The sequence below is a fragment of the Mastigoproctus giganteus genome, chromosome 6, assembly GCF_048544385.1.
Source record: "Mastigoproctus giganteus isolate SK-2022 chromosome 6, ASM4854438v1, whole genome shotgun sequence".
In the NCBI taxonomy this organism is placed as follows: domain Eukaryota; kingdom Metazoa; phylum Arthropoda; class Arachnida; order Uropygi; family Thelyphonidae; genus Mastigoproctus; species Mastigoproctus giganteus.
Window position 1 is genome coordinate 174,454,816 of NC_143580.1, and position 25,970 is coordinate 174,480,785.

Genomic DNA, 25,970 nt, shown 5'->3' on the forward strand with positions numbered 1-25,970 from the left:
TGCAGATCACAAAAGGAGACTGATGGCTTGTGACACTCTGCTGCAGATTTCTGATACTATTCCTAAAAAAATTAAAGGTCATGTTTAGTGATGATTTTGCTGTTGACCTCAGTTCATCTCCACACAATGTTTACTTTTGGAATGATGCCAATCCACATTAGCATTAGTAGAGGCATATGATGCAAGAAAGCGAGCTTAAGCAACATCAGCCAAAAAAAAAAAAAAAAAATCCCTCCCATTTCATTCCTCCATTCATTCCAAATGCATGTCCAGCTCAGCCTTAAATTTATATAGGCTATTAGCTTCCACAACAAAAGATGGAAGCCTGTTCCACCAATCAACTACCTGCTGGGTAAAGGCAAATTTCCGTACATCTATTCCATCTATTCTACAACTATCTTCCCTCAATTTGAAACTGTGCCTTCTCAGGTTCTTAGTCTGAGCAAGAGGAAGAATCCCATCAGCATTCAGCTTGCTCAACCCATTCAAGACCTTATACACTTCAATCAGATCACCTTGCAGGTGCCTACTCTCCAGGTCCTGCAAAATTTGCAGAACTTAAGCCTTTCTTGGTAAGAGCACCCCTCTGTTCCCCTCACCAATCTTGTTGCCCTTCTTTGTACTCCTTCCAGCAACTCCACATCCTTCCTAAAATGAGGCCTCCAGACCTGTACACAGTACTCTAAGTGTGGCCTGACCATTGCCTTGTATAATGGGATAATCACCTCCCTGTCCCTGCTAGCAAAATTCCTATATATTGTTGACAAGACTCCATGACCTGCCCTGGCAGCCTGTCTGCACTGCTCAGCGAACTTCATATTTGACTGCACAATTACCCCAAGGTTTTTTTACTTTCCACTTCCCCGAGTGTAGTACCACACAGTTGGTACATTTCTCTTGGGTTATTGCTACCCATATGCAGTACTTTGCATTTGTCGATGTTAAACTTCAGTTGCCACTTCTTAGCCCATTTTCCCAACTTATCTAGATCCAGTTGGAGTAGCATACTGTCTTTACTGTCGTTGACAACCCTGCCAACTTTGTATCATCTGCAAACTTAGACATTAAACCTGATATACCTTCATCAATATCATTGATAAATAATTATGGCTAAATGGTTTGCTTACTTCCTTAGCTGCCTCCTTTAATATAACTAGATAGATCCCGTCCACCCTAGATACCTTCCTTATGTTTAACTTCAACAATTTCTCCTCCACTTTGCTCTTAGTTATTACAAAATCACTTAGCTCCCTGTTAGCTATTGATAAACTTCTGGCACTCCCATCATTGAATAACTCCTCATGTGTGAATGTAGATGCAAAATACTCATTCAGTTTATCAGCTACCTGAGCATGATCATCAATAGTCAACCCATCTATGTTAAGTGGTCCAATCTGATTCATCCCTTTCCTTCTGGAGTTTTCATAAGTAAAGAATTCTTTGCTGTTTTTCTTTGCATCCTTTGTCAAAGATGTCTCATAATCTGCCTTCGCCTGTCTAACCTCCTTTGTGACTTGATTACAGACTAGTTTATACCTGCCATAGGCTTTTGTGTGACCTGATACTTTATATGCATCCCATACATCCTTCTTCTCTGCCACAAGCCTCATTAATTCAGCTGACATCCATTTAGGCCAAAACCTTGAACAGTATTTCTTAGTTGGAATGAAAAGCCTAGTAGCCTCCAAAATTAAGTCCCTGAAGGCTTCTCATTTAGAATTCAACATTGGCAACATCATCAATTGATCCCACTGTACAGAATTTAAAAACAGTCTGAGACCTCTGTTGTCACCTTTATGAAAGCAAAAGCCCTTCCCTTTAGCCTTGATGGTAGTTACATCTTTAAGTAATTCCCACATTAATACTTGTGATCACCGTCACCCAGTGGTTCCTTTATCTGCAAATTTTTAATGCATGAATAATCACTGCTGATAATCAGATCAAGAGTATTACTCCCTTTGGTTGCTTCTCGAACATGGTTCTGTAGAAAACAGTCGTCCAATAAATCCACAAAAGTCTTGCTAGTGTGCGAGTGACAAACCCACAAGTTCCAGTCAATATCTGGAAAGTTAAAATCTCCCATTATAAGACATTCTGATTTACTGGCCCACTCTATTTCTCTGCATAATTGCTCATTATACTCATCAGATTCATTAGGCCTATAACACATATCTACTCTCATTTTTCCTTTCCCAGTGCTTATTTCACACCAGACAGACTCAACAATGCATTGTCCACCAAAGTCAATTGGATGCACTTCCTTAGATTTTATGTGTTTCTTAACTAACAGCATAACCCTCCTCCCTTCCTGTCCTGTCTATTCTTTCTGTACACAATGTACTCCCGAAATTCCAATTCTGCACTGCTTATATCTGTGTGACACCATGTCTCTGATATCCCGACAATATCTGCCTTTGATGTCTTGACTAGCAGTTCAAGCTCATCAAATTTATTCACTGTACTCCTGGGATTGGTGTACCTGCAAGTATACATGCACCTGTTCCTACTCTTAGTTACCCTAACACAGCCCATGTATTTACTTTTTTTCACTATGACTCCCAGCAGTTCTGGAAATCTCCATTATTTTATTTATTTATTTATTTATTTTTTTTTTATGTGAACCCCAAACACGAGAGGTATTAGGATTTATAGTACTTAGTACTGTGCTTGGGTTGGAGGTTGAGAAGACGAAAGAAGATATTTGTTGACATTGGACTTGAACTTCTGTAGATTGTAATTTTCAGGAAATGCGTATGAAGGAAGGTTGTTCCAGAAAACGGCAATTGAATGAATAAATGAGGAAGATGAAAAGTTGGTTCTGTGGGTTTGAAGTTGGACAGTAAATGGATGTTGGCTGGTGGTGGCACGTGTTCGGACTGTTTTGAAAGAGAGAGCGGGAATTATAAAGCCAATTCAGAAGAACAGTGCCCATGGAAGTATCTGTAGAAGAGGCGTGCAGCAGAAACAGTGCGTGTATGAGAAAGCGAGTGGAGAAACTCTTTTAGAGATGAATCATTAATTAACCTAAATGCCTTCTTCTGAATGAAATCAAGAAGCCTGAGAGAGGTTTTGGGGGCACCACCCCAGATGTGGGAACTATATTCCATGGCAGGGCGGATTTGCGATTTATACAGAGTGAACAGCTGTTTGGAAGAAAAGTAATGCCGAGAGCGAAAGAGAAAACCAAGTTTTTTAGATGCAGAGGAAGCAATATTTGTAATGTGCTTGTGCCAAGAGAGATTAGAAGTCAGGGTAATCCCCAAAAGAGATATATCATTTTGCCTAGAAATCGGAGTGTCACTAAAGATAAGCATAGGAGCAGAAGAATCCTTTTTGCGAGATATAAGACAAGACTGAGTTTTAGAAGGTTTGAAATCAACTAAGTTGTCTTTGCCCCACTGGAGAATTACCTGAAGATCGGCATTTAAGGAATTGGTAGCAGATTTTCGAGAAGTTGAAGCTAATTGAGCAGGACAAGTTTTTCAGAATGGAAAGTGGAATGCAATGTGCTATCATCGGCAAAACTATGGATAGGATTTCCCGTCAATGGAAGAAAGTCATTAATATACAAGAAGAAAAGAGTGGGGGAAAGAACTGAACCTTGGGGGACACCAGCATTAGTGGAGAAGTTAGAAGACAGAGAGCCATCTACCATCACCCTCAGTGAGCGATCAGAGAGAAAACTGGATAACCAATTACTAAAAACAGTTGGTAAACCATAAGATGGAAGCTTGTTTAGAAGACCTTTATGCCAAACACGATCAAAAGCCTTTGAGATGTCAAGAGCAACTACTTGTGTTTCACTGAACCTTTCCATTGAATTAGTCCATAAATGGGTAACATAAGCCACAATATCACCAGTGGATCGACACTGACTGAATCCATACTGGCAATCGTTGTTCAGACGGAAGGTTTCTAGGTGGTTTAAGAGTTGGCGGTTAATTGATTTCTCCATTACTTTAGAAAGAGTAGAAGTAATTGCAATGGGACGATAATTGGATGGGAGGGATTTGTCACTCTTTTTAGGAACTGGCTGGATATGAGCAAATTTCCAAGCAGAAGGAAAAACACCTTTGGAATAAGAAAGTGAAAAAAAAGGCGGCAAAGAATAGGAGTAAGTTCAGGAGCACAGATTTTGAGAACAATTGGAGAAATACCATCGGGATCTGGAGCTTTCTTAGCATCAAGATTCATCAAAATCCTTCTGATATCCTTTTGACGGAAGACCACAGGAGGCATTGAATGGAGCGTGTTGGGAGGTGTTTTCCCAAGATCATTAATACATGAGCTGGAAGAAAAGTGGGATGCTAGCAGGTCAGCTTTAGTTTAGCAGGTCAGCAGGTCAGTCCTTGGCTGAAGTGACAACAGAACCATCTGGTTTGGACAGAGGTGAGAGCAGAGATGGGCAAAAGTTGCGGCCAATAGCTTTGGCAAGAGACCAGAATGCTCAGCTACCATTAGGGCAAAACAAGTTTTCTACTCTTAGCCTGTTCAAACTCTAGTTTGGACTGATTAATAACTGCTTTACAATTGTTGCAAGCTTTAGTGTAGGCAGAAAATGAAACTGAAGAATTAGAAACAAGCCAATTACAATATGCAACGTTCTTCTCTTCAACAGCCTTAGCACATTTATTGGAAAACCAAGGTTTAGATTTTAAACGGACAAGATTTTAAACTGGAGTGTGGGATAAAGGATTTCATTCCTACAAGAATAATTTCACTGACACGATCTGAGCAAACGTTGATATCAGAAGTTTTGAAACAGTAATCCGACCAAGGAAAAGAAGAAAAGAAGTCTCGCAGGTCATCCCATTTTGCATTCTTGTAATGCCAAACAACATGAGGTTGGGAATAGCCATGAGATAAAGGTTCCATTGGAGAAGAGACAATCACCAAGTTGTGATCTGAAGTGCCTAAAGGACCTCTCACTTTGACCGTGTACTTAGAAAGGTTGTTTGTGAGAAAAAGATCAAGCGTATTGGCTGTATGATTAGGATTGTCCGGTATTCTTGTTGGTAAATGAACAATCTGTGCTAGGTCTTTAGTAATTACAAAAGCCTCAGCATCTCAACCTGCTGGGTCAGTGTGACTAGAAAACGGAAGCCAGCTGGAGTTATGAACATTAAAATCACCAAGGAAAATTACCTCACTGTTAGGAAAGTTGGACTGGAGAAAGTCAAGTTGCAAAGAGAGGAAGTCAAAGAGCTCCAAGTGATTAGTGGAGTTGGGAGAATGGTAGAGACAAGAGATGAATTTGACACAATGAGGTAGAGAGATTTTAAGCCAGAGAAGATCAAAGAGAGGAGATTCCAAATTGCCAAGTCTCTGACAGAGAATATCAGAACGGACATATGCACAAGTCCCACCTTTGAGGCGAAAAGAATCATACAGTGAATAATTTGGGCATCTGAGATGAGCAGTAGTTGAATCAACCGATAACAGTTATTATTGTTATTTGGTTTTTTCAGGAGCATTAGCAACTAAGGCCATATTGCTCCGGGATATGCTGTGGTCATTCTCTGACCTTTCCGCATCCTCCGTATTTGGTGGTGACAGGCTCGAACCCCAGTCTAATCAAGAAGCGTGTGCTACGCACTGCTGCCCCTTCCCACCTGGCTACGGAGGGGCCAAACCAATAACAGATTCTGTCAGAAAAAGTACATGGGGTTTGGCAGACTGCAAGTGAAATTGGACATCGTTGAGATTAGAATTGAGACCACGTATATTTGTGAAATGAATTAGGAAGTGCTTGGGAGGTTTAGATCTTTTCACAGATAAGCTTGCTCTATTAGTTTGATAATTCATGGTGTATTCAATAGTAAGAAAAAGTGGGTGGGACATGCTGTATGAAGTAATGAAATTTTTGGATATGGCGTACACGTGGTAAGAATATACCCAGATCCTTGACATAAAGTGGCCTCGACAATGCTCCCCGCATACACACTACTCGGACTCCCTCCAGTGTATAATCTAGCTGATCCGGAGGAGGGAGTCCTCCGGATCAGCTAGATTATACACTAGCTGATCCGGAAGCCTCCTAGAGAGTTACCAATAGGTTCGGTCCAGTGTACTAACTAGCGGCCGGCCTGTGAACACCGTTTTAGAGCTGTACCCTCGAAATGTAAGGAATATTGGATCTCGCCACGACATTCATCATAACCTCAAAAGTCATCAATCATACTGCATGATGGAAGAGATAGGGAAGGGTTGACCGGAACTTAGCTCTAAAGACTAAACATGGGTTCCACCACTTCAAGCCTCCAATAAGCAAAGTGGTGGTATTTCACCGGTTGATGAAAGTCATCTACCACCTACTATTGCCTGGTAACATAGAGGGGCGGCGTTCCTCCATTTGGTGTGGGTGCCACACCTCAACCCCTGCTTACGTTGGTTCACACCTGGGTGGTCACCCACCATGTACTTGTGCATGGAGGTTATACCCAGGATTACTAACAGTCCCACCATCGTGAAGGTGCAAGCAGAGGATTTGGCTGTCACAGACCGTCCGGACTGCGCCGAAATTGGGTCCACTTGACTTGAGTGTTACCCAAATATCAGTTCCATCAGCATTTTAGACTCCCAGGTAGCAAGTACAGCTTGTCTGGCATATCTGAGAGAATGTCTGTGACAACCTCATGGACATTACCTTGCTTTCCAAGCTGCTGCTCATTCTAATAGAAGCAGTGAAAAATCACTTTTGCCTCTGCCTGCGACTACTGTTAACCTTTTAGTCTGTGTATCCCCCCCCCCCAAGCTAGCAGTTTTCTGACTCACCTAATGTGGAAGAAGTGCAAGACCATCCACAACATGTAATGATTTGGGTGGTATTATCTGCCTACCACCTCATAGGTTCTTTTTTTGAATGGGCTGGTAAACTACCAGTCATATCTGAACATGCTGGAAAATTACTTCATACCAGAATTTGAGAGATGTGGATGGGACACGTGCTCATCATGCATCTGCAGTTTAATTATCACAACCAAATTTTCCCTAACCATTGGATTGGCAGGTGTTTGCACACCACTGTGGCCAGCATGCAATCCTGACCTGACCACCTGTGATAATGCCCTGTGGGGGTATGTCAAAGCTAAGGTTGTGGAACATTGCATGGCATTTGAACTGAAACAATGAATTCAGGATACATTTGCAGTGATAACACACAGAATATTGCTTCAGTTTTCACATCATACATGGAGAATAATTATCTTATGCCATGAAAATGGCAGACATCATACTGATGCACTTGATATCTAAAGCACATGATATTGTTGTACTATTGTAATAAGTAGTGGTATTAACAATTTAAAGTAATGTGTAGTAGGAGCAATGTATCTTGTGCAATGTCCTGGGACTTATGGAACAATGGAGGGGGTGGCTTCCACATCGCATATGGGGAATGCTATCCTACTGTCACCAGGCAATACTATGTGGTAGATGATGCTCACTGTCCAGTGTAAGACCACAACTCTGTGTTTTGTAGTCTTGAAGTGGTGAAACTTGTATTTATTTTCCAGAGCAAAGCTTTGGCGTCCCCCATCTTTTTTTTTTTTTTTTTATCATGCAGTATGAGTGATGTCTTGAGGTTATAACAGGCATTGTGGAAAGACCTAGATATTTCTTACATTTGAGGGTACAGCTCTAAAATGGTTTTCACAGGCCAGCTGCTAGATAGTTCACCAAACTGAACCTACTGGTAACTCTCCAGGAGGTATCTGTATCAGCTAGTGCATAATCTCCAGGAGGTATCTGTATCAGCTAGTGCATAATCTTCAGGCAGTATCTGTATCAGCTAGTGCATAAACTTCAGGAGGTATCTGTATCAGCTAGTGCATAAACTTCAGGAGGTATCTGTATCAGCTAGTGCATAATATCACTACTTCTACTTTGCTATATAATGAATGGAGGGAATCCAAGTACTATGTTTGCATTGTCAAATCCAGGTCATGTCAAGGAGATGGGTATGTTCTTGCTGTGTTTGTACACTATATCCAAAAATTTAATTACGTCATACAAAATGTTCTCCAATCTATCTTTTACTCTAACTACTGAATGCATCACAAATAGTCAAACTAATAGAACAAACTTATCTGGAAAAAAGATATAAACCTCCCATAAACTTAAATATTCTTTTAGTGGCATAGTGTATAGGTACAGTAATACCTCACACAGTGCGGCTTCAATCAGTATGGGATTCACTATAATGTGGTTTATAATCTGCGACTGTGATTGATTATCAATTAATTTTGTTCTTAGTCTATCTCATTACTATTTGTATTTATTATTTTTCTAACCAACATGCTTAATTATTTCTAATATAAAAAATTCCTTATGATACCCACGTATCATTATTTTTCCCATTGAAACTATTCCCTGTTTAGTGCTGATTCAGTCAGTGTGGTAGTTTTTTTCCAATGTATAAATGCACTATGCGAGGTATTCCTATATATAGAGAAATGGAAATTGGCGAAATAATGAGCACTTCAATCTGCGTGGAGTGTAATCTGCTTTTAATTTCTTAAAGAATTACAGATTATTCTCAGATGTTTCATGGTACTTCCTGGACCACTTCTTCAGTGACTGTAAATCAGCAGAACTGGTAAATTATGGTGATTTCATTTACATACAGTTGTTAATTTTGCAGTGTTGCAGTTTACAGTGACTGTAAAGACAGCAAGTCACTGAAATTTACCAGTTCTGTTGTTGCAGTCACTGAAAAAGTGATACAAGAAGTACCATGAAATGTCTGAGAATAATCTGTACTTCTTTAAGAAATTAAAGTTGGATTATGCTCCATGTAGTTTGAATTGCTCATTAGTTCACCAATTTCCATTTCTTGATAAACTCTCTCATTTATTTCGCAAGCATACATAGTGTCAGTTACAATCTCAGAGATGTCCATTTCCACCTACAATCTGCCAACCCCACTTACTTTTTCTGATGGTTGCCTCATACATATTGTAAGTGTATGATGAGAGTCTCTACATGCAGATGGAATGGGCAAGTAAGTGTAAATGTCTTATTATGGGCAACTTCAATCTGCCCCAGATTGATTGGAATAAGTGGGAGAGAAAGTCACTATGGGGGAAAAATTTTTTTAAATAAACTTTATGATTATTATTTCTACCAGCATTTTAGAGAAAATACTAGGGTAAGAATATTATTGACCTCATCATTACTCTTGAACCAGATGACATCACAGAGATTAAAGTACAGGAAGGAATCATTGGCAGATAGTGATTACATAGTTGTTAGTTGAAAGATGAAGAAAGATGTTGCAGTAGTTAAAAGGTAAAGTAATGGGTTTAATTTCAGAAGGTGGGACTATGACAGTTTAAGGCGTTATATGGCATCTATTAATTGGGTCAATACATTTGAATTATGAAATACCTTTGAAGATAAAATCACAGAAACCATGCATGCATTCATACCATTAAGAAAATATTACATGAGGAGGATGCCAAAATGGATGAATGCGGAGCCAACCAGTTTAATAGAGCAGAAAAAAGATATATGGGATAGTTACAGATCAATGAAAAGTTGTTGTTGTTATTTGGTTTTTAGGAGCATTAGCAACTAAGGCCATATTGCTCTGGGGATGTGCGGTGGTCATTCCCTGACCTTTCCACATCCTCTGTATTTGGTGGCTTACAGGCTCGAACCCCAGTTTAATCAAGGAGCATGTGCTATGCACTGCTGCTCCTGCCCACCTTCAATGAAAAGTACTGAAGCCTATAATGGCTGCAAGTTGATCTGTAACAGACCATGGTTAGGGAGGCAAAAGCTGAGTATGAGAAAGTGCTTGCAAAGAGAGAAAAGAATAGGGACAAGAAATTTTACGAGTATGATAAGAAGAAGAAAACAAATCAGATTTTCAAATCAGATGTCATAGTCCCACCCTTGTACACTGTATACTGGGTGTGGGAAAGTCCTTAGATAACTGAGCTGACTTTGCTGATGAATTAAATACGTACTTTGCATTGGTCTTTTCTGATAAAAAGACTTTTCATGCTGAAGAGAGGCTTTGTGAGTGAGGCTGACTCATATGAAATTAGTGATTTCAAAATAACTGATGACTGTATATTAGAAAAACTTTTGAGCATAAAGGCAAGGCTCCCTGAGTTGATGGCATATACCTAGTAATTTTAAGGAAGGCTGCCATAGAGTGTATTGAACTATTGAGGTTAATTATAAGAACATCTTTTGACTCAGGAGAGATCCCTTTGTATTGGAGGACTGGCATCATATTTTCAGTATGTAATGGTAGTTCTAAGAGTGAAGTCAACAACTGCAGATCGGTAGTCTGACTTCAGTGGTAGGGAAAATCTTTGAGGCAATGATTAAGAGTGCAATCCAAGACGGGTAGAAATGGAATTCTGAAGAACACACAACATGGTTTTGTTAAGGGAAAATCATGTTTATCTAACCTAACAAGCTATTTTGATATAGTTACTCATGACCTGGATATAGGGAACAACTTCAATATACTTTATTTGGATTTTAGCAAAGCATTTGACTCGGTCCCCCATGAGGGATTCCTGTATAAGCTGGAACACATTGGGATTACTGGAAAGATTCTAAGATGGATTACTGGGTGGTTGCAGGGCAGAAGGCAGAGGGGTATGATTTATGGATATTCTTCAGATTGGTGTAACGTCAGGAGGGGTCTCCCAAAGGATTGGTTCTGGAACCACTGTTGTTTTTGATTTTCATAAACAACATCAACGAAGGGATAAAAGGTGTGATGTCAAAATTTGCGAGAGCTATACAGATTGGTAGTCATTAATGATCAGTACTAAGCAGTGCTCCTCAAGATTACTTGAACAGGCTTAAATAATGGTCAGAAAAGTTGCAGTTAAGTTTTAATGCAGCAAAATGAAAGGCACTTGGGGGAACAGCAACCCCAAAGAAATTATACACTTGGTGGGGTTGAATTAAAAACAGTAGAGAAGAAATGGATCTGGGAGTTATGATACATGCAGATAAGAAGTTTTTTGAGTGTTGTAAAGAGGCAGCCAGGAAAACCCAGGTATCCTATCAGTGATTTATGGAACATTATCCTGTAGAGATAGGGATGTCATATTCTTACTGTATGAAGCAATTGTGAGATCATATTTGGAATACTGTGTCCAAGTATGGAGACCTCATCTGTAAAAAACATTGAGCTTTTTGAAAGCTTCCAAAAAGGGTCCAAAGACAGGCGACTTGCATGGTAAGATCAGCAAAAGGGCGACCATATAAGGAAAAACTCTGATTACGGGGCTATAGAACTTGGCAAACTAGGCACCTCAGAGGGGCCTATATGAACAATAGAATTAAGGGCTGAGCAATTCAAAAACACCTTCAACAGACTCTTCAAAGAACCTTTAGAACCTTCAGACTCTAAGACCCTCTACTGAATATCTTCAGTAGTATTCACAGCATATCGGATTTACTTAAAGATATAACTGCCATCAGGAGTAAAGGGAAGGGATTTTATTTTTGTAAAGTTGACTACAATGATCTCAGCAGTTTCTAAATACAGTGGGACCAACTGATGATGTTACCAGCAGCAAATTCTAAATGGGAAGCATTCAAGGAATTAATGTTGGAAACTAGGCTTTTTATACTAACTATTCAAGATTTAGGCCTAAATGGATATCAGATGTACTCATGGCAGAAGAAAAATGCATGGGATGCATATAAATTATCAGGCAACACAGAAGCCTATGATAGATATAAATTAGTCTGTAATCAAAGGAGGTTAGGCAAGCAAGGGCAGATTACAAGAAATCCTTGGCAAAGGATGCAAAGAAAAATAGCAAAAACCTCTTTATGTAAACTCTAGAAGGAAGGGGAAGAATCAAATTGGTCCACTTGATGTTGATAGTTTGACTATTGATGATTCTGTTCAATTAGCTGACAAAGTGAATGAGTATTTTGCATCTGCATTCACAGAAGGAGTTTTGTGGGAGAAGTAGAGGCCAGATGTTTATCAAACTCTAATCGGGAGTTAAATGATTTTGTGATAACTGAGAGCAGAGTGGAGGAGAAATTGTTGAAGTTAAACATAAGAAAGGCACTGGGGGTGGTTGGGATCTATCCAGTTATATTAAAGTAGGCCACAAAGGAAGTAAGTAAACCCTTACCCATAATTATGAGAGCATCCTTGGACTTGGTGATGTCCCCACAGACTGTAGATGTGCAAATGTATCCCCAATTCACAAAGGAGGATCAAAGGAGGATTGTTCCAGAAAAAAATAATGGAGTCACTGGTAAAAGAAACATTGTAGGATCATCTTGATAAGACTGGAGTTAAAGTTCAGACATAGCATGGATTTGTTAAAGGGAAGTCTTGTCTGACCAATTTGATTGGATACTACAATGCGGTCACAAAGGAACTGGATGCAGAAAATAATTTCGATATATACTTGGATTTCAGAAAATTTTTTGATACTCTTGTGCATGGAAGACTGCTGTACAAATTGAACAGTATGACATTAAGCTCAAGTTTCTGCTGCTGTGGATAAAGGGATGGTTGAGTGGGAGAAGACAGAGAGTGGTAATCAGTGGACACTGCTCTTCGTGGACTAATGTTATTAGAGTCTCCCAGGATTTGGTGTTGGGGGATTGTTGTTTTCTATATTTATCAATGATATCCACAAAGGTATATCAGGCTCATTGTCTAAGTTCGCAGATGATACAAAGTTTGGCAGTATTGTTAATGACAGTATGCTACTGCAACAGGACTGGTAAAGTTAGGCAGATGGGCAATTGAAGTTTAACATTGAAAAATGCAGAGTACTGCATATGGGTAGCAGCAACCGCAGAGCAACATACCAACTCTGTGGTATTACGCTCAGGGTAGTGAAGAATGAAAAAGACCTGGTGGTAATTGTGCAGTCAGTTTTCTGAGTAGAGAAGACAGGTTGCTAGAGCACCTAATGGGGTCTTGTCAATGATATACAGGAATGTTGCTAGCAGTGATAAGGAGGTGATTATCCCCTTATATAAGGCAGTAGTTAGGCCATGCCTTGAGTACTTCATACAAGTCTGGAAGCCTCATTTGTGGAAGGATGTAGAGCTGCTGGAACAAGTATGGAGAAGGGCAACGAGATTGGGGAGGGGAAACAAAGAGTTACTGCTCTCAAGAAAGGCTTAAGTTCTGCCAATTTCAGCATCTGGACACTAGGCACCTGTGTGGTGACCTGATTGATGTGTATAAGGCCTTGAATGGTTTGAGCACGCTCAATGCTGATGGGATTCTTCTCTTGCCCAGATTACTCACCTGTGGGAGCATAAATTCAAATTGAGGAAAGACAATTGCAGAGTAGATGTGCAGAAATATGTCTTTAGCCAGCATGTGGTTGATTGTTCTAACAAAATTGCATTGATTGTTGTGGAAGTTGATGGTTTGAATAAATTCAAGGAAGAACTAGACAAACATTTGGAGCGAATGGATGGGTGATATGGGATTTTTTGGTTGATGCTGTATAAGCTTGCTGTATAAGTAGGCTGTTGATAATATTTTTTAATGATATTATCAACAGCCTACCTGCATCAAACTTCATGGCCAATATGTGACATGCTGCAGCAGGTGCTTTGTGATCATCCTCCACTCAACCACATCTACTGGAATGAAACAGTGTGCTGTATGATTTTTTGCTCCATTTCACTTTTTGCTTTTCTGTTTCAGCATCAATGGATATCTGGGATTCTTGGTAATTCCCTTCTACTCTCTTACTCTCTCTCTCTCTCTCTTTCTCACTCTCACTCACTCTCACTCACTCACTCACTCACTCACTCACTCACTCAGGGTAACTCGGGAATTTTTTTGTTTGGCCGGTGCAGCATAAGCCTAAGGCTTCCTTGCACCATACAGCTAATAATAATAATGATATCGTTTTGCATCTCGACCACATTGGACTTGTGCACAGCTGTTCTACTACTGAATCCAAGCTGTGCGGCTACTTTCATTCACATATTGACAGGTGTGTGACCTGCTCCACGTTGTTTTGTGCAGATAGTGTGTGTAAGACACATTTTATAGTTCATTGAGTGCATTCCATGAGTTTATGAGGCTGTTCAGATATTTTATTTTCATTGAATTATCAGTCAGTCTTCCATTGTTGAATAACATTTGCCACTGATTTTGGAGTTTCAGACAATCTGAAGTTGTATACACTAATGAAAGATTATTGATGTGGTAGTCAACCATCATTCTGTGTGTGTTGAAAGTCGAAGTTATGATCCACATTGGCTTCTGATTTCTACTGCTTCTGTAAAGGCAGATCTATGAGATTTATGTTGGCATGTCTGACACACGTTACAGAGCCTGTCTGTTTGTATAGGCATGCATGAAAGTGTCTGTTTTAAAGCAGTGAAAATTTTGTAACTCATTTAAAATAATAGATTCTCAAGTGCCATTTTAAATAAATGATGCAGCCTCATCATGGAACAGAAATTTAATTCTAAACTTTCAACTTAACTCTTAAAAAAAATGAGTTTTTCAAATGCATGTGGGCTCATGGTTTGTTAGTTTTTGGGTAATGAATTTCCATTAGCAGCTAGCTCTGTTAAGTTTCTTTATTGATTTTTGAAAATTTTAAAAATATGAACTTTGTAGATAAATGTTTTTAAATATTAATTTGTTCTTATTTAAACTTGGTTGTTACCATTAGAGTGAAATTATTACTGAAAACCAAATAAGAATATAAAAAAAAAAAAATAATAATAAACATCTTCAAATCATAGAGAAAAATTTTTTTGATGCATCTTTTATTTATCTATCACTTGATTCAATTTTAGCATTATTAAGCACAAATTGGACAAGTGAGCCTAACAGCCATAATCTTCCTCCAAATTTCAAAGTTTATTTTGGTGCTGCCATCTTAAACTCTCTACAGTTACTTGGAAATATAGATAAGATGTTTTTTTTTTTTTTTTTTTAGGAGGATTAGCAACTAAGGCCATATTGCTCCGAGCATATGCGGTTGTCATTCCCTGACCTTTCCGCATCCTCCGTATTTGGTGGTCACGGGCTCGGAACCCGGTCTAATCAAGAAGCGTGTGCTATGCACTGCTGCTCTTGGCTACGGAGGCGCTCTTAGATAAGAGGTGACAGTCTTATTAGAATATTTCAAGGTCATTTGTATGTTAACAATATGTGGTTTGAAATAACCTTGAAAATCATATACACTAAGCCCCTGTTTTATGAACATTCACTTAATTAATTTTCCATTAACACATTTCAAAAATTGGTAACCCCTTTTTCAGTGTATTCACTGATTTTTTTTTTTTTTTTTTTTTTTTTTCATGCAATGAAAACAAGCAAAGCAAGATATTGCTAGCTTTGCCCATAGTTAATACCTAGAATCCTTGTTCATGCTATAGACTGAATCAAAGGATAATAAGGTTAATATGAATAGTGTCACTACCAATGGTGACAAATTAAAGCATTACTACTCTTGTTGAAGAATGCCCTTATATTGATGAGAATATTTGTATAAAGTGCCTGCTTTCCCTTACATGGCTACCCCTTTTGAAATAGATTTTCAAAAATGATGGCTTGATTGTGGAATGCAGCCTTTACATAAGCAGAAAAGTTGAAGACTTCCTTCATTGTTCAATAAAGTGAAGAAACAACAAACTAAGTGGATGTCGCTTAGTATTTTCTTCAAGCCAAGGTATTTCCAGTGACTCCTCATTTTGGCTTCAGAACCTTGGCCATCAATTTCAACCAGTAAATAATAATAATGTTTGTTTTAATTTGTTACTGTTCATTTAAAATTATCATTCGTTATAATAAATACATGCTTGTTCTCTATATATTTACTTTCCTGTACTATTATTTATATATACATGCTCTGTCTCAGGTTACCATAGTTCTAATTACTATCCTTTAAATTAATGCAAAATTCATTTTTATTTAATGATTGACTTTCAAGAAATGCATCCTTTTTTGTAAAATGAGGAATTTTACAAAAATTTTTACATACATTCTCATGAAAGGATTAAATGATGATGAATATGCTGAATAAAAGGCTTATTTTATTCAGCATATTTATTTTATTATAATTTTTTTAATTAGTCTTTTATCCACTATATTTATTCACTTCTATATTGCTTCATTCTTTCTGTGGTCATTGAGAAACTTTTCACATATCCCTCATATGTGTCTTTTTGTACATATTTTATTGTTTAATATTCAACAATAAACGTATTCATTTAATTCATAAAATTCAAACATATCAAAATGTCTGCTTATTGTTTTAGTTGTGAAGTATTGCAGTTTTCCTGTCATCAGTCCTCATTGACATAAATATGTTATATGAATGAGGATAGGTGATAGGAAAAGTAAGGTGAAATGCTAACAGAAATGCATCATTAACCTAAAAAAAATATATGAAATGAATTAATGAAAATACTAAATACTGATAATAATCATTAATATTAGGTAACTAATCATTATTCACTTCACTTCACTGTTCTCTTTATGAAGGTACAAAACATAAATTTGCATTACCCTTCCTCTTCTATTTTCACTGAATTTCTTCATTGGGGAATGCAATATCCTGATTGAAACATTTTTGTCAATCAGGATATTGACTTCTAATGAAGAAATTCAGCATGTTACAACCTGTGGTTGTGACTCATGCAAATTGACAGTGGTTCTCTATTAGGCTTCAACAGCTTCTCTAAATCCTTCATGTTGACCTCTTCAATTCCAGCACTGTTGGCCAACACTGATGTTATTATTATTAGTACTGGCAACTAATGAAAGAATGCAAGCTTATGCAGCATCACATCAGCCAAAAAAAAAAAAAAAAAAAAACTACTCACCTCATCTGTCCCTCCTTTCTACTACTGTGTCTAATTCTTCCTTAAATTTACTTGAGCTACCCTCTTTCACAACACCAGATGGTAGTTTGTTCCAACAGTCACTCTCTCACTGAAAAATTTTCATACATCTGTCTTACAGCTATCCATTTTAAATTTATGTACCCTCGTGTGCATTGTCTGATGGCAACCCATCCCCACCCTCAGATCCAGTGCAGTTATTTGTGACATTTAGTTACAGCTTTTGCAGAGATGATTCATCCAGTTAGAACTGACTTCCTGCCAAGACTCATCATTATTCAAATCAAGATTATGTAATGATAGTTGGTCTAAAACAAATCTGGGTAACTGGGGTGCGTTATTGTGTTGTTTTCTAGAAATGAAGTGTCACTTGTATTATAATTCCTTTCTTGCAGGTTACTATAAGAGGTTTTATAAAATGCATAAAAAAAGCACCAACTCCATTTTTAGAAAAACCAAAATTTTGACAATTGAATGATGAGGTAGATGACCTGAAAAATATTGCATTGTATAGTCTGAAACTTAGAATAATGTAATCTGATGTTTATTTTCCCTGTATGTTTCATCTTCACAAGGTAGTACAATAATTATCTATCTGGTGGGTAACGTTTTTCTGAGTGCATTGCATATCAACTGCAGATGTTTTTAGTCAATCAATGATTTCAAACTCTTGAATGTTATATGTGAGGAATATTCTGTAGAGTTTCTTCTTTCTTTAGACACAAACTGAATTTATTGTAGACTGATATTTAAGCACATCTTTAAAAAAAAGAAAAGAAAGGAAATGCTAATATTACATTTCTGTAGAGATCGTGTTATTTTTATTACAAAAAAAAAAAAATACATTACAAAAAAATTCCAAATACAGAATTTAAAAAAGATGCAAAATTAATGAGTATGATGTATGGATGTGAAAATAAGTGTAACAGCAGAAACAGTCAATGGGGGGGGGGGAACAGCTTTCCTTAAGGCATTTGAGGACACTGCACATAGTATACAAGGTGTGATAAAAAAAAAAGTTGGATGAATAATCTTATTATTCTTGAATGTATAATGGTAGTTAAATGATTGTGAGCAGAGCTTAGAGTGAGATCTTTTGAGCATGCACGCATCAAGATTAAACTTATGTTCTAGTTTAGGTGGAAGCAGTTTTGAATAAATACTTGCTTTTCTTATTTGCTGCATGAACTGAAAATGATGAAATTTCTAACACCCAGTGAGTATTGACCAACAAAACCATTCCTATTATGTTGGACATACCTTATTTCCTTGATTTGGCATCATGCAACTTTTGACTATTCCCAAAATTAAAACAAGACATAAAAAAAAATGATTTGAAGTGATTCAAAAAATCAAATCAAACATAATAGATTGATTAAAAACATTCATAAAAGAAGACTTCCAAAATGTTTTGATCAGTAGCCGGCACAATGGAACAAGTATGTGGTTGCAGAAGGAGATTATATTGAAAAATATTAACATTGTAGACATTTATCACCGAATCAAATTTTTTGTAATATTATTAATATAGGAAAACTGTATTGTGGTGTTTCTGAACTCAAAGTAAATAGCAGAATTAACTTGAAGGAGTAGTTTAATTCTGTAAAACTCAGTGTTTAAAATAGAATGCAATTGTATATAATAATAAACAGATTTTGTCACAAAGTAACTGTATACAGGGTGTATCATAACATATGGGAACCATTTCAAATATTGATTTAGGACCTAAAAACAAAAAAAAAAAAAAAATTATGTAAATATTCAATTTCACCTTGTTTCTGAGTTACAGCCATTTTTGTGTTCCAGTAACTATCTGCATACGTTTACAGGAAATGCACAAAATTACCACTGTGTGCATTTTCAAATTCCCCATCATAGACGACCTCACCTACTTGAAAGTTCCAGGTGTCTGTTCGATTTGCTGGCAGCTGTTTTCCATATGTTGGCAGAACGTTTCAATTTTATCAATCTGCTTGGAATAAACAGTGGCTTTCATATGGCCCCACAAGTACAAATCGAGTGGATTTAAGTCCAGGGAGCATGTAGGCCAGGCAGTGGGTCCTGCATGACCTATCCATTTATTAGGGAATTGCTCATCCAAAACTTTTCTAGCGACAAGGCTAAAATTATGCTGAGCCATTGTGCATAAACCACACGTGACGAATGACACGTGTAGTTTATGCCGACAATTCCAACAACTTGTTTAAACCTTCTCTTAAAAAATTGCAGTAGGATGTTCCTGTTAATCTCCCAGGCAAAACAATAGGCCAAATTTCATTTTTGACAATTATTCTTGCCCATACATTCATGCTTAATTGTTGCTAATGTCTTGGTTGAACAATGGCATAGGGATTTTCTTCAGCCCATCAATGAGCATTGTGAAAATTAACCACCACACCATCCCTAGTAAATCCAGCCTCATCAGTAAACAGCACAATGGATAAGAAATGCTGATCATGAGTACACATCTGCAGAAACCAAGTACAAAAAGCTTCTCATGATGGGAAGTCAGCTTTAGAAGTCCTCGTACTCTCTGAAGATGATATGGATAAAGCTGCTGGTCCTGTAAAATTTTCCACACAGTCATATGTTTCACGTTCTGTTGCTGTCCTTCGGGTGCTGTCACCATCATTTTCTTCTTCTTCCAAATCAATAGTTCTGGCGCTGATGTGTCTACCATTTTAAACTCATTTTTTTAATGAACTGGTTTCTGCAAGATGTTCATGTATTTTCCAAAAAGTCTTCTTATTTGGTGCATGACGATTAGGAAGGTTTTCTGCATACAGACAACTTGCCTAGGCTGCATTGCATCTAGCAAGTCCATACATGAGATGTATGTCTGCCCTCTCTTGATTTGAATAAGCCTCCATTATCACAGCAAATGCACATTATCAAAATATTAATAATAAGCTCCAAATATAGTGCCCTTGTTAGGAGAACTGACTGAAATCACTCAAAGAACACCAGGATCTTGTTTACATAACTATAGCAAGGCTTTCTATCAATATGAAATATTAAGCATTGTTAATCGTTTAATGGAGCCAGTTATGCTAACTCTGTTTATGGAAAGAATTGCTGGAACACAAAAAATGGCTGTAACTCGAAAATAAGGCAAAACCAGACCTATGTTTACATGAATTTTTTTTTTTTTTATTGTTTTTAGGTCCTAAATCCATCCCTGAAATGGATCCCACATGTTATGATACACCGTCTATATCAAAATGTAATTTTTAGCAATTTTTATCCCTCTTGGTTTTCATTTTTCATATCTTTGAATTTTGTGTAAGAAGGATATTATTTATGAAGGTTGCAAATGTTGTTCTTGTAAAACTTGCTCCATTGTGTATAATTTGTGCTATGTGAAGATTTTTTTGATTTTTTTTAATAGCAATTAGCTCATGAAATGTGTAGGCCAATGCGGGTTCTGGGATGGTATCATTCACACCCTCACATTACTGTGTGGCCATCACATGTAGGTAAGAAATATTAGTTTAATCTGGAATATTTTAAAGTGATCTGTATGTGCATAATATTATTTAGAATGTTATTCAAGTAGAATTTTGTAAAGGTTTATATTAAATAATCAAAAATGTGGTAAGATATGGAGTCATTTTATGTTAAGAAATGTTTAAGAAATGTGCTAACTTTTTATAGGCTTAATTTCTGCTATTTCACTGCAGTTTTTCTGAGATTTTTCTCCTGTATAACGGTCCTCGGGATGTCAAGTGATTATTAGTGTAACCAAGTGATTCAAAGTGATCTCTATAGTGTTTGTATAGATTATTAATAATAAGCTCCAAATGTAGTGCCCTTGTTAGGAGAACTGACTGAAATCACTCAACTTATAGTTTTCCTTACTTAATTATATTACATAGTGTAACTCTTTCACACTACAAGAAGTAGGTTGAGTTCCAGAAGGGAAATTCACCTTTCTGTTTCTTGTTAATAGTACTAACCCAACTAACTCAGTTATTTGGTTACACTTGTGGCACTGCTCCTGCCTTCCTGTTGGGGTCAGAAACCTGAGAAGAAAAGTCATTTTTCCAGGATCAAAAGGAGCAAAATGATCTCCCCCAAGCCTATTGGATCCAAGGATCTTAATATGGCCAATCATGTGATAGAAGACTAACTGACACTGTTAAAACAAGAGCTCCAATGCACCTTGTATTGCACTATACTTAATACTAGGCCTTTAAAAATATCTAGAACACCTCATAGGATTTCCAAAAACAACCAAGAAGATGAGATTTGGCAACTTGCTTGTTGAAGTCTCAAATGAACAACAATAAGAACAATTCCGAAAATCACACCTTTTGGAGGATTATCCATTACTGTTTCCCCTCATTCTACTCTGAACACCTCTAGGGATGTGATAGTAGAGTGGGATCTCATAAACCTCTCAGAAGAAGAGTTGAAAAATGAATTACAAGACAATGGAATTGTGCATGTAAAGCATATATATACTAAACAAGACAATGCTCTAGTTCTGACCCAGAACGTAATCTTGACATTTGATAGCCCCAAACCTCTAATATCCATCAAAGCAAGATATCTGAACTGTCCGATAAAACTATATATTTTTAACCTGACACATTGTTTCAAATGCCAAAAATTTGGCCATTTCCTGAACGTCTGCACAGGTTTAGCTACTTGTGCTGCTTGCAGTTCATGTGAGCACATTCACGTGGACTGTAAAGCAGAGCAGAGCAGCATCACTGCTCAGATTGCAGTTGCTCACACACTGCCTACTCCAGAGATTGTTCACTCTGGAAAAATAGAAAAAAGATTCAATGGGTCACAGCTGAACAAAAACATCATGTATTAAGAAGCCAAAAAATAAGTACAGGCTCAAAATAACATCTTACCTACTTTTCCTCAAATAATCCAAAAGCCCCAACCAATAACTGCTGCTGTGCAAGGAACAACAATGACTGGTACCTTTTCCCTCAGACAGATCACTGTCAGGCTGGGCTTTGTCACTTTTGGAAAGTATACCCTAACCTAGTAAAACAACTGAGATAAACTAGGTTGTTAACACACAAATCACTGTCCCAAAAACTAATACTTCTCCAAAGTATTCAGAAAGCAGTGCTTCTGATAATACTGTACAAAATGATTTAATAGGCTTGGAATTTGAAGAAAGTACTCACCAAGAAGGTCCAGTTCTCAACCTCTTTGCAGAGGAAAGGTGGACACAGAAAGATCATACTTTGTGGTGATTCACCATGAGTCACCAGCCCCTTGGACACAAACTAGGGACTGTATTAAATCTAAATAATGCATAGTTTCCTTTGATGGAATTGTAGAGGATATTGCAGCAACCATAGTGACATTCGAGGTCTTCTTCCCCAGCATAATCCAGTTGCCTTTGTCTTCAAAAAAATAACTTAACAGCATCTGTTACTATCTCACTTAAACATTGTTTCATCTACAGAAAAGATCGTCTCTCAATCAATGAGAAAAGTTCAGCTCATGGAGGCATTGCAACTGTAATCTGCTCCAGTGTTCCTTCCTGACTGTTAATGCCACACACAAATCTAGAAGCCATAGCCGCTCGAATATCCTTCTGTTTTGCCCTTACCATTGTCTCCTTATATCTTCCTCCTAACCAAGATCTCTTATGGTGAACCTAAGTCTTGTATTTCAGCTCCCTCCTCTCTTCTGCATTATGGGGGATTTTAATGCACACATCATCCATTATGGGGTGATAAGATACATGATAAATGGGGACAAATTTTAGAAAACTTTCTCGATGAGCTAAATCTGACGCTACTGAATACTGAATTACTCACTTCTTTTCACCTGTCTTCTGGATCAGGTTCAGCAATCAATCTCTCCATATGTTCATGGCTCTTTTTCCTTTTGTTCAACTAATCTGTTCATGATAGTCTTCTGGGTAGTGACCACTACCCAATAGTCATATAGAGACAGATTTACCACCCCGCCCTAATCATACAGTCAAATGGAATTTTGCAAAAGCTGATTGGGAAAAATATAGATGAAGCAGTTGTATCAAATGTATCAATTAATGCTGCTCTAAAATATATAACAAATTGAATGTTGCAGGCCACCAATATAATAATACCAAGAATGTTACACAAGTTATCAGTGGTCAAAACTGGGGTGGAACAGCAAATGCAACCAAGCCAAATAAGAGAAAAATATAGCCTGAAATAACTTTTGGAAGAATCCTACTGATGCAAATCTAGTGCAGTTTAAGATAGTCAGAGTCAATGCCAAATGTATTCATCTATCAAGCAAAAGACAGTCATGGAAATGGTTTTCTTCATTGATTACAAGGTTTATTAAAACACAAACCATCTCAAAAAATATTGGTAAAATGTATAATAAATACCCTCCATCATCTATCCATACAGAATGTAAATGGGAATGACGTTTCACTATCTCAAGACATAGACAAGACTCATAGCCATATTTCAAGACTCTTGGAGAGTCTTTTGCTCAAACCTTTGCCATCTCCCTGTACCCACGAGCATTCCAAAAATTAATGTCCCGTGCTGAAAAATAGACCCTAAATTATGACACTAATCCTTATCAACCATACAACTGTCCCTTCGCAATCATCAAACTATGGCTTGCTCTTGACAATTCATGACCTAGTGCTGCTTAACCTGATGGAGTTGCTATTCCATGTTAAAGAAGCTCACTTCATGTTTTGCTCCTTCTATATAACTGAATTTTTACAGAAAATGCTTTCCCTGATACTTGGTGTCATGCATGTCATAGCATTATTAAAACCTGGCAAAGACTCAGTGATTTCATGATTTATTCAACATAGCAGAAAAAGGAGAACTCTAGTACCCCTGCTGAAAGTGGTTCAGTAGTTACTCTAGAATTGCACTCTTATCTTCTGTACAGACCTTCAACCTGTATTCAGAGCCTTAGCTCAAGCCTATCCCAAGGAGGAGCCATGCTCTTTCCTTTTCTTTCAAGTCACTCCAGCTCTTACATATTTGATATTTTCTGGCTTTTCTGCCCCTTCCAGCAATGTCTGCATGGATTATATTGAACTTTTTAGTTTGCATGTCAGTCCTTCAAATATCAAGTATCTACCATTTTGTTCCTTTGACTATTATTATTTTATTATTATTAGCCATATGGTGCAAGGAAGCCTGAGGCTTATGTTGCACCAGCCAAAACAAAATTTCTGAGTTACCCTGAGAGAGAGAGAGAGAGAGAGAGAGAGAGAGAGAGAGAGAGAGAGAGAGAGAGAGAGAGAGAGAGAGAGGTAGAAGGGAATCACCAAGAAAGAGAAGAATGATGATATCCAGCTCAAGACCCTGGGTGTGCCAAGCCCATACTCACTAGATGTGAGCCCCTGGGGGTCAAATATCTCCTCTTTCCTGCAAGTTAGAATCTAATTTTAATCAATTCCCCCCCCCCCTTCCCCTTTAAACCAGATAAAAATTTTTAGGATTACATCTAGATTCCAAACTTCTCTTTTGCTGCATTAAGCTTCAGTCTAACATTCTAACAGCATTTTGGTTTATGATTTATTATTATTATTATTATCTTTATTTCTCCTAGGAGACATCTGGTTACAGCCATTGACTAGGGGTGTAGATACATATTCTGTTATGCAACAGAGAATAATATTATATACAATTTTACATTACATGTAACACTTGTTACTAAATTATACAATACATGTAGCGCTTATTATTAGAATTATACAATACATTAATAATTTGTAATCTGTTTAAGACTTAAAAAATAAACGAGAAAAATTTTATACTGCTGCGTTTAAAGCATAATATCACCATATTTACATTAGCATGGATCGCAGCAGAACAGGATACAGAATACAATATAATACAGAGTAAAAGTGTAAAATGTTCATTTTTACTGTTTTCAGCAGTCTGTTTCTTCTGTGGGAGTAGAGTAGAGTGGAGTAGGTGAGGCATATCCAGGAGAGTGTTTCCAGATGAGGTCGGGATTCCTGTCAGCTACTGTATGGAGGTTCTTAGTACTGTTTATTTTTTCTTACATCTGTATCTGTAGGTAGCAGTTTTCGAGAACTTCTTTTCTGTATGTTTTGCTTGTGCAGAGTTTTTCAGGTTTGATTTTTAGGGTTATTAAACAGTTGGACAGTCTGGAAAGAATCTTCCCAGACTGTCCAACTGCGTAAATGTGGGCTTGAGTTGCTGTTCCTTACCTGCAACTCATCTTTGTTTTTTTCCGGGTGTTACTATCCACTCTCGGGCTTTCGGAGAATCCAGCCATCCCATTAAGATGTGTGACCTTACTCTCATTCATAATCCAAACACTGTACAGAAGTATTTTGATATTTATACAATTTCTCTATGCACTTATTGTATTTTATTTATTTTCTTTTTATATATATAGAATCAAATTACTAAAGTGTAGAACTGTGATATTATAATTACTAAAGCATTGAACAGAGATTTTATATGATAATATTAACCAAACGGATTAATGCCATCAGCGATAGAACATTACATCCGTCGTTAAATATATGCAAAACTACAGGATGGCCTCTACATTTTAACATTATTTCATTACTGCATATATATATATTTATTTATTATTATTATTTTTTTTTTTCACTAATAAGGGCTTTCATCTTGAATCTGCTCTTCAAGCTGCCCACACATTTTCTCATCAAATAGTTAAATGCCAAGCTTGAACATCCTTTTATGTCATTTTGACATCAAATGTACTAAAAAATTGAAATAGTTCCTGTTACTGTTCACTGACAATACACAGTGATTCAGTGTTTTGTAACTAATTCCTTAATATATGGGACTTTCTTCGGTTGTGGATTCCACCCATGACTAACTAAGCCACTCTGTCTCTTCAGTCTAAACTCTCCAGAATAAACAGATTTGATTCTTCATTCATCAGTAACTCCTCCAAGCTAGCCACCTGCTTCAATCTTGACCCTGATGTCTGGATTGATGACAAGCTGTACATAAGAAGTATTTTAGATTCACTCATATCAATTTTTAACTTGTTAAAAGTTTAAACTTTCAGGCTTATCTCCAGCTTCATTGAGCTTGTTACAGTTTTATATTATTTTATTCTTTTGTTAAAGCCAACTTACTCATTTTCTATATTATTATTATCACTTAATTTATGTAAACCCCTGTAGA

General features: G+C 37.3%; 1 protein-coding gene across 2 annotated transcripts in view; it reads left to right on the plus strand.

The window, feature by feature from the left end:
- LOC150084762 (lys-63-specific deubiquitinase BRCC36-like) overlaps window positions 1-25,970 on the plus strand; it is a 126,784-nt gene that overhangs the window by 16,070 nt on the left and 84,744 nt on the right. For both annotated transcript variants that reach the window (XM_090375513.1, XM_090375514.1), the window contains exon 3: window positions 20,225-20,312. In XM_090375513.1, coding sequence (XP_090231639.1) covers window positions 20,225-20,312 — 88 coding nt within the window. The remainder of the gene's footprint in view (window positions 1-20,224; window positions 20,313-25,970) is intronic.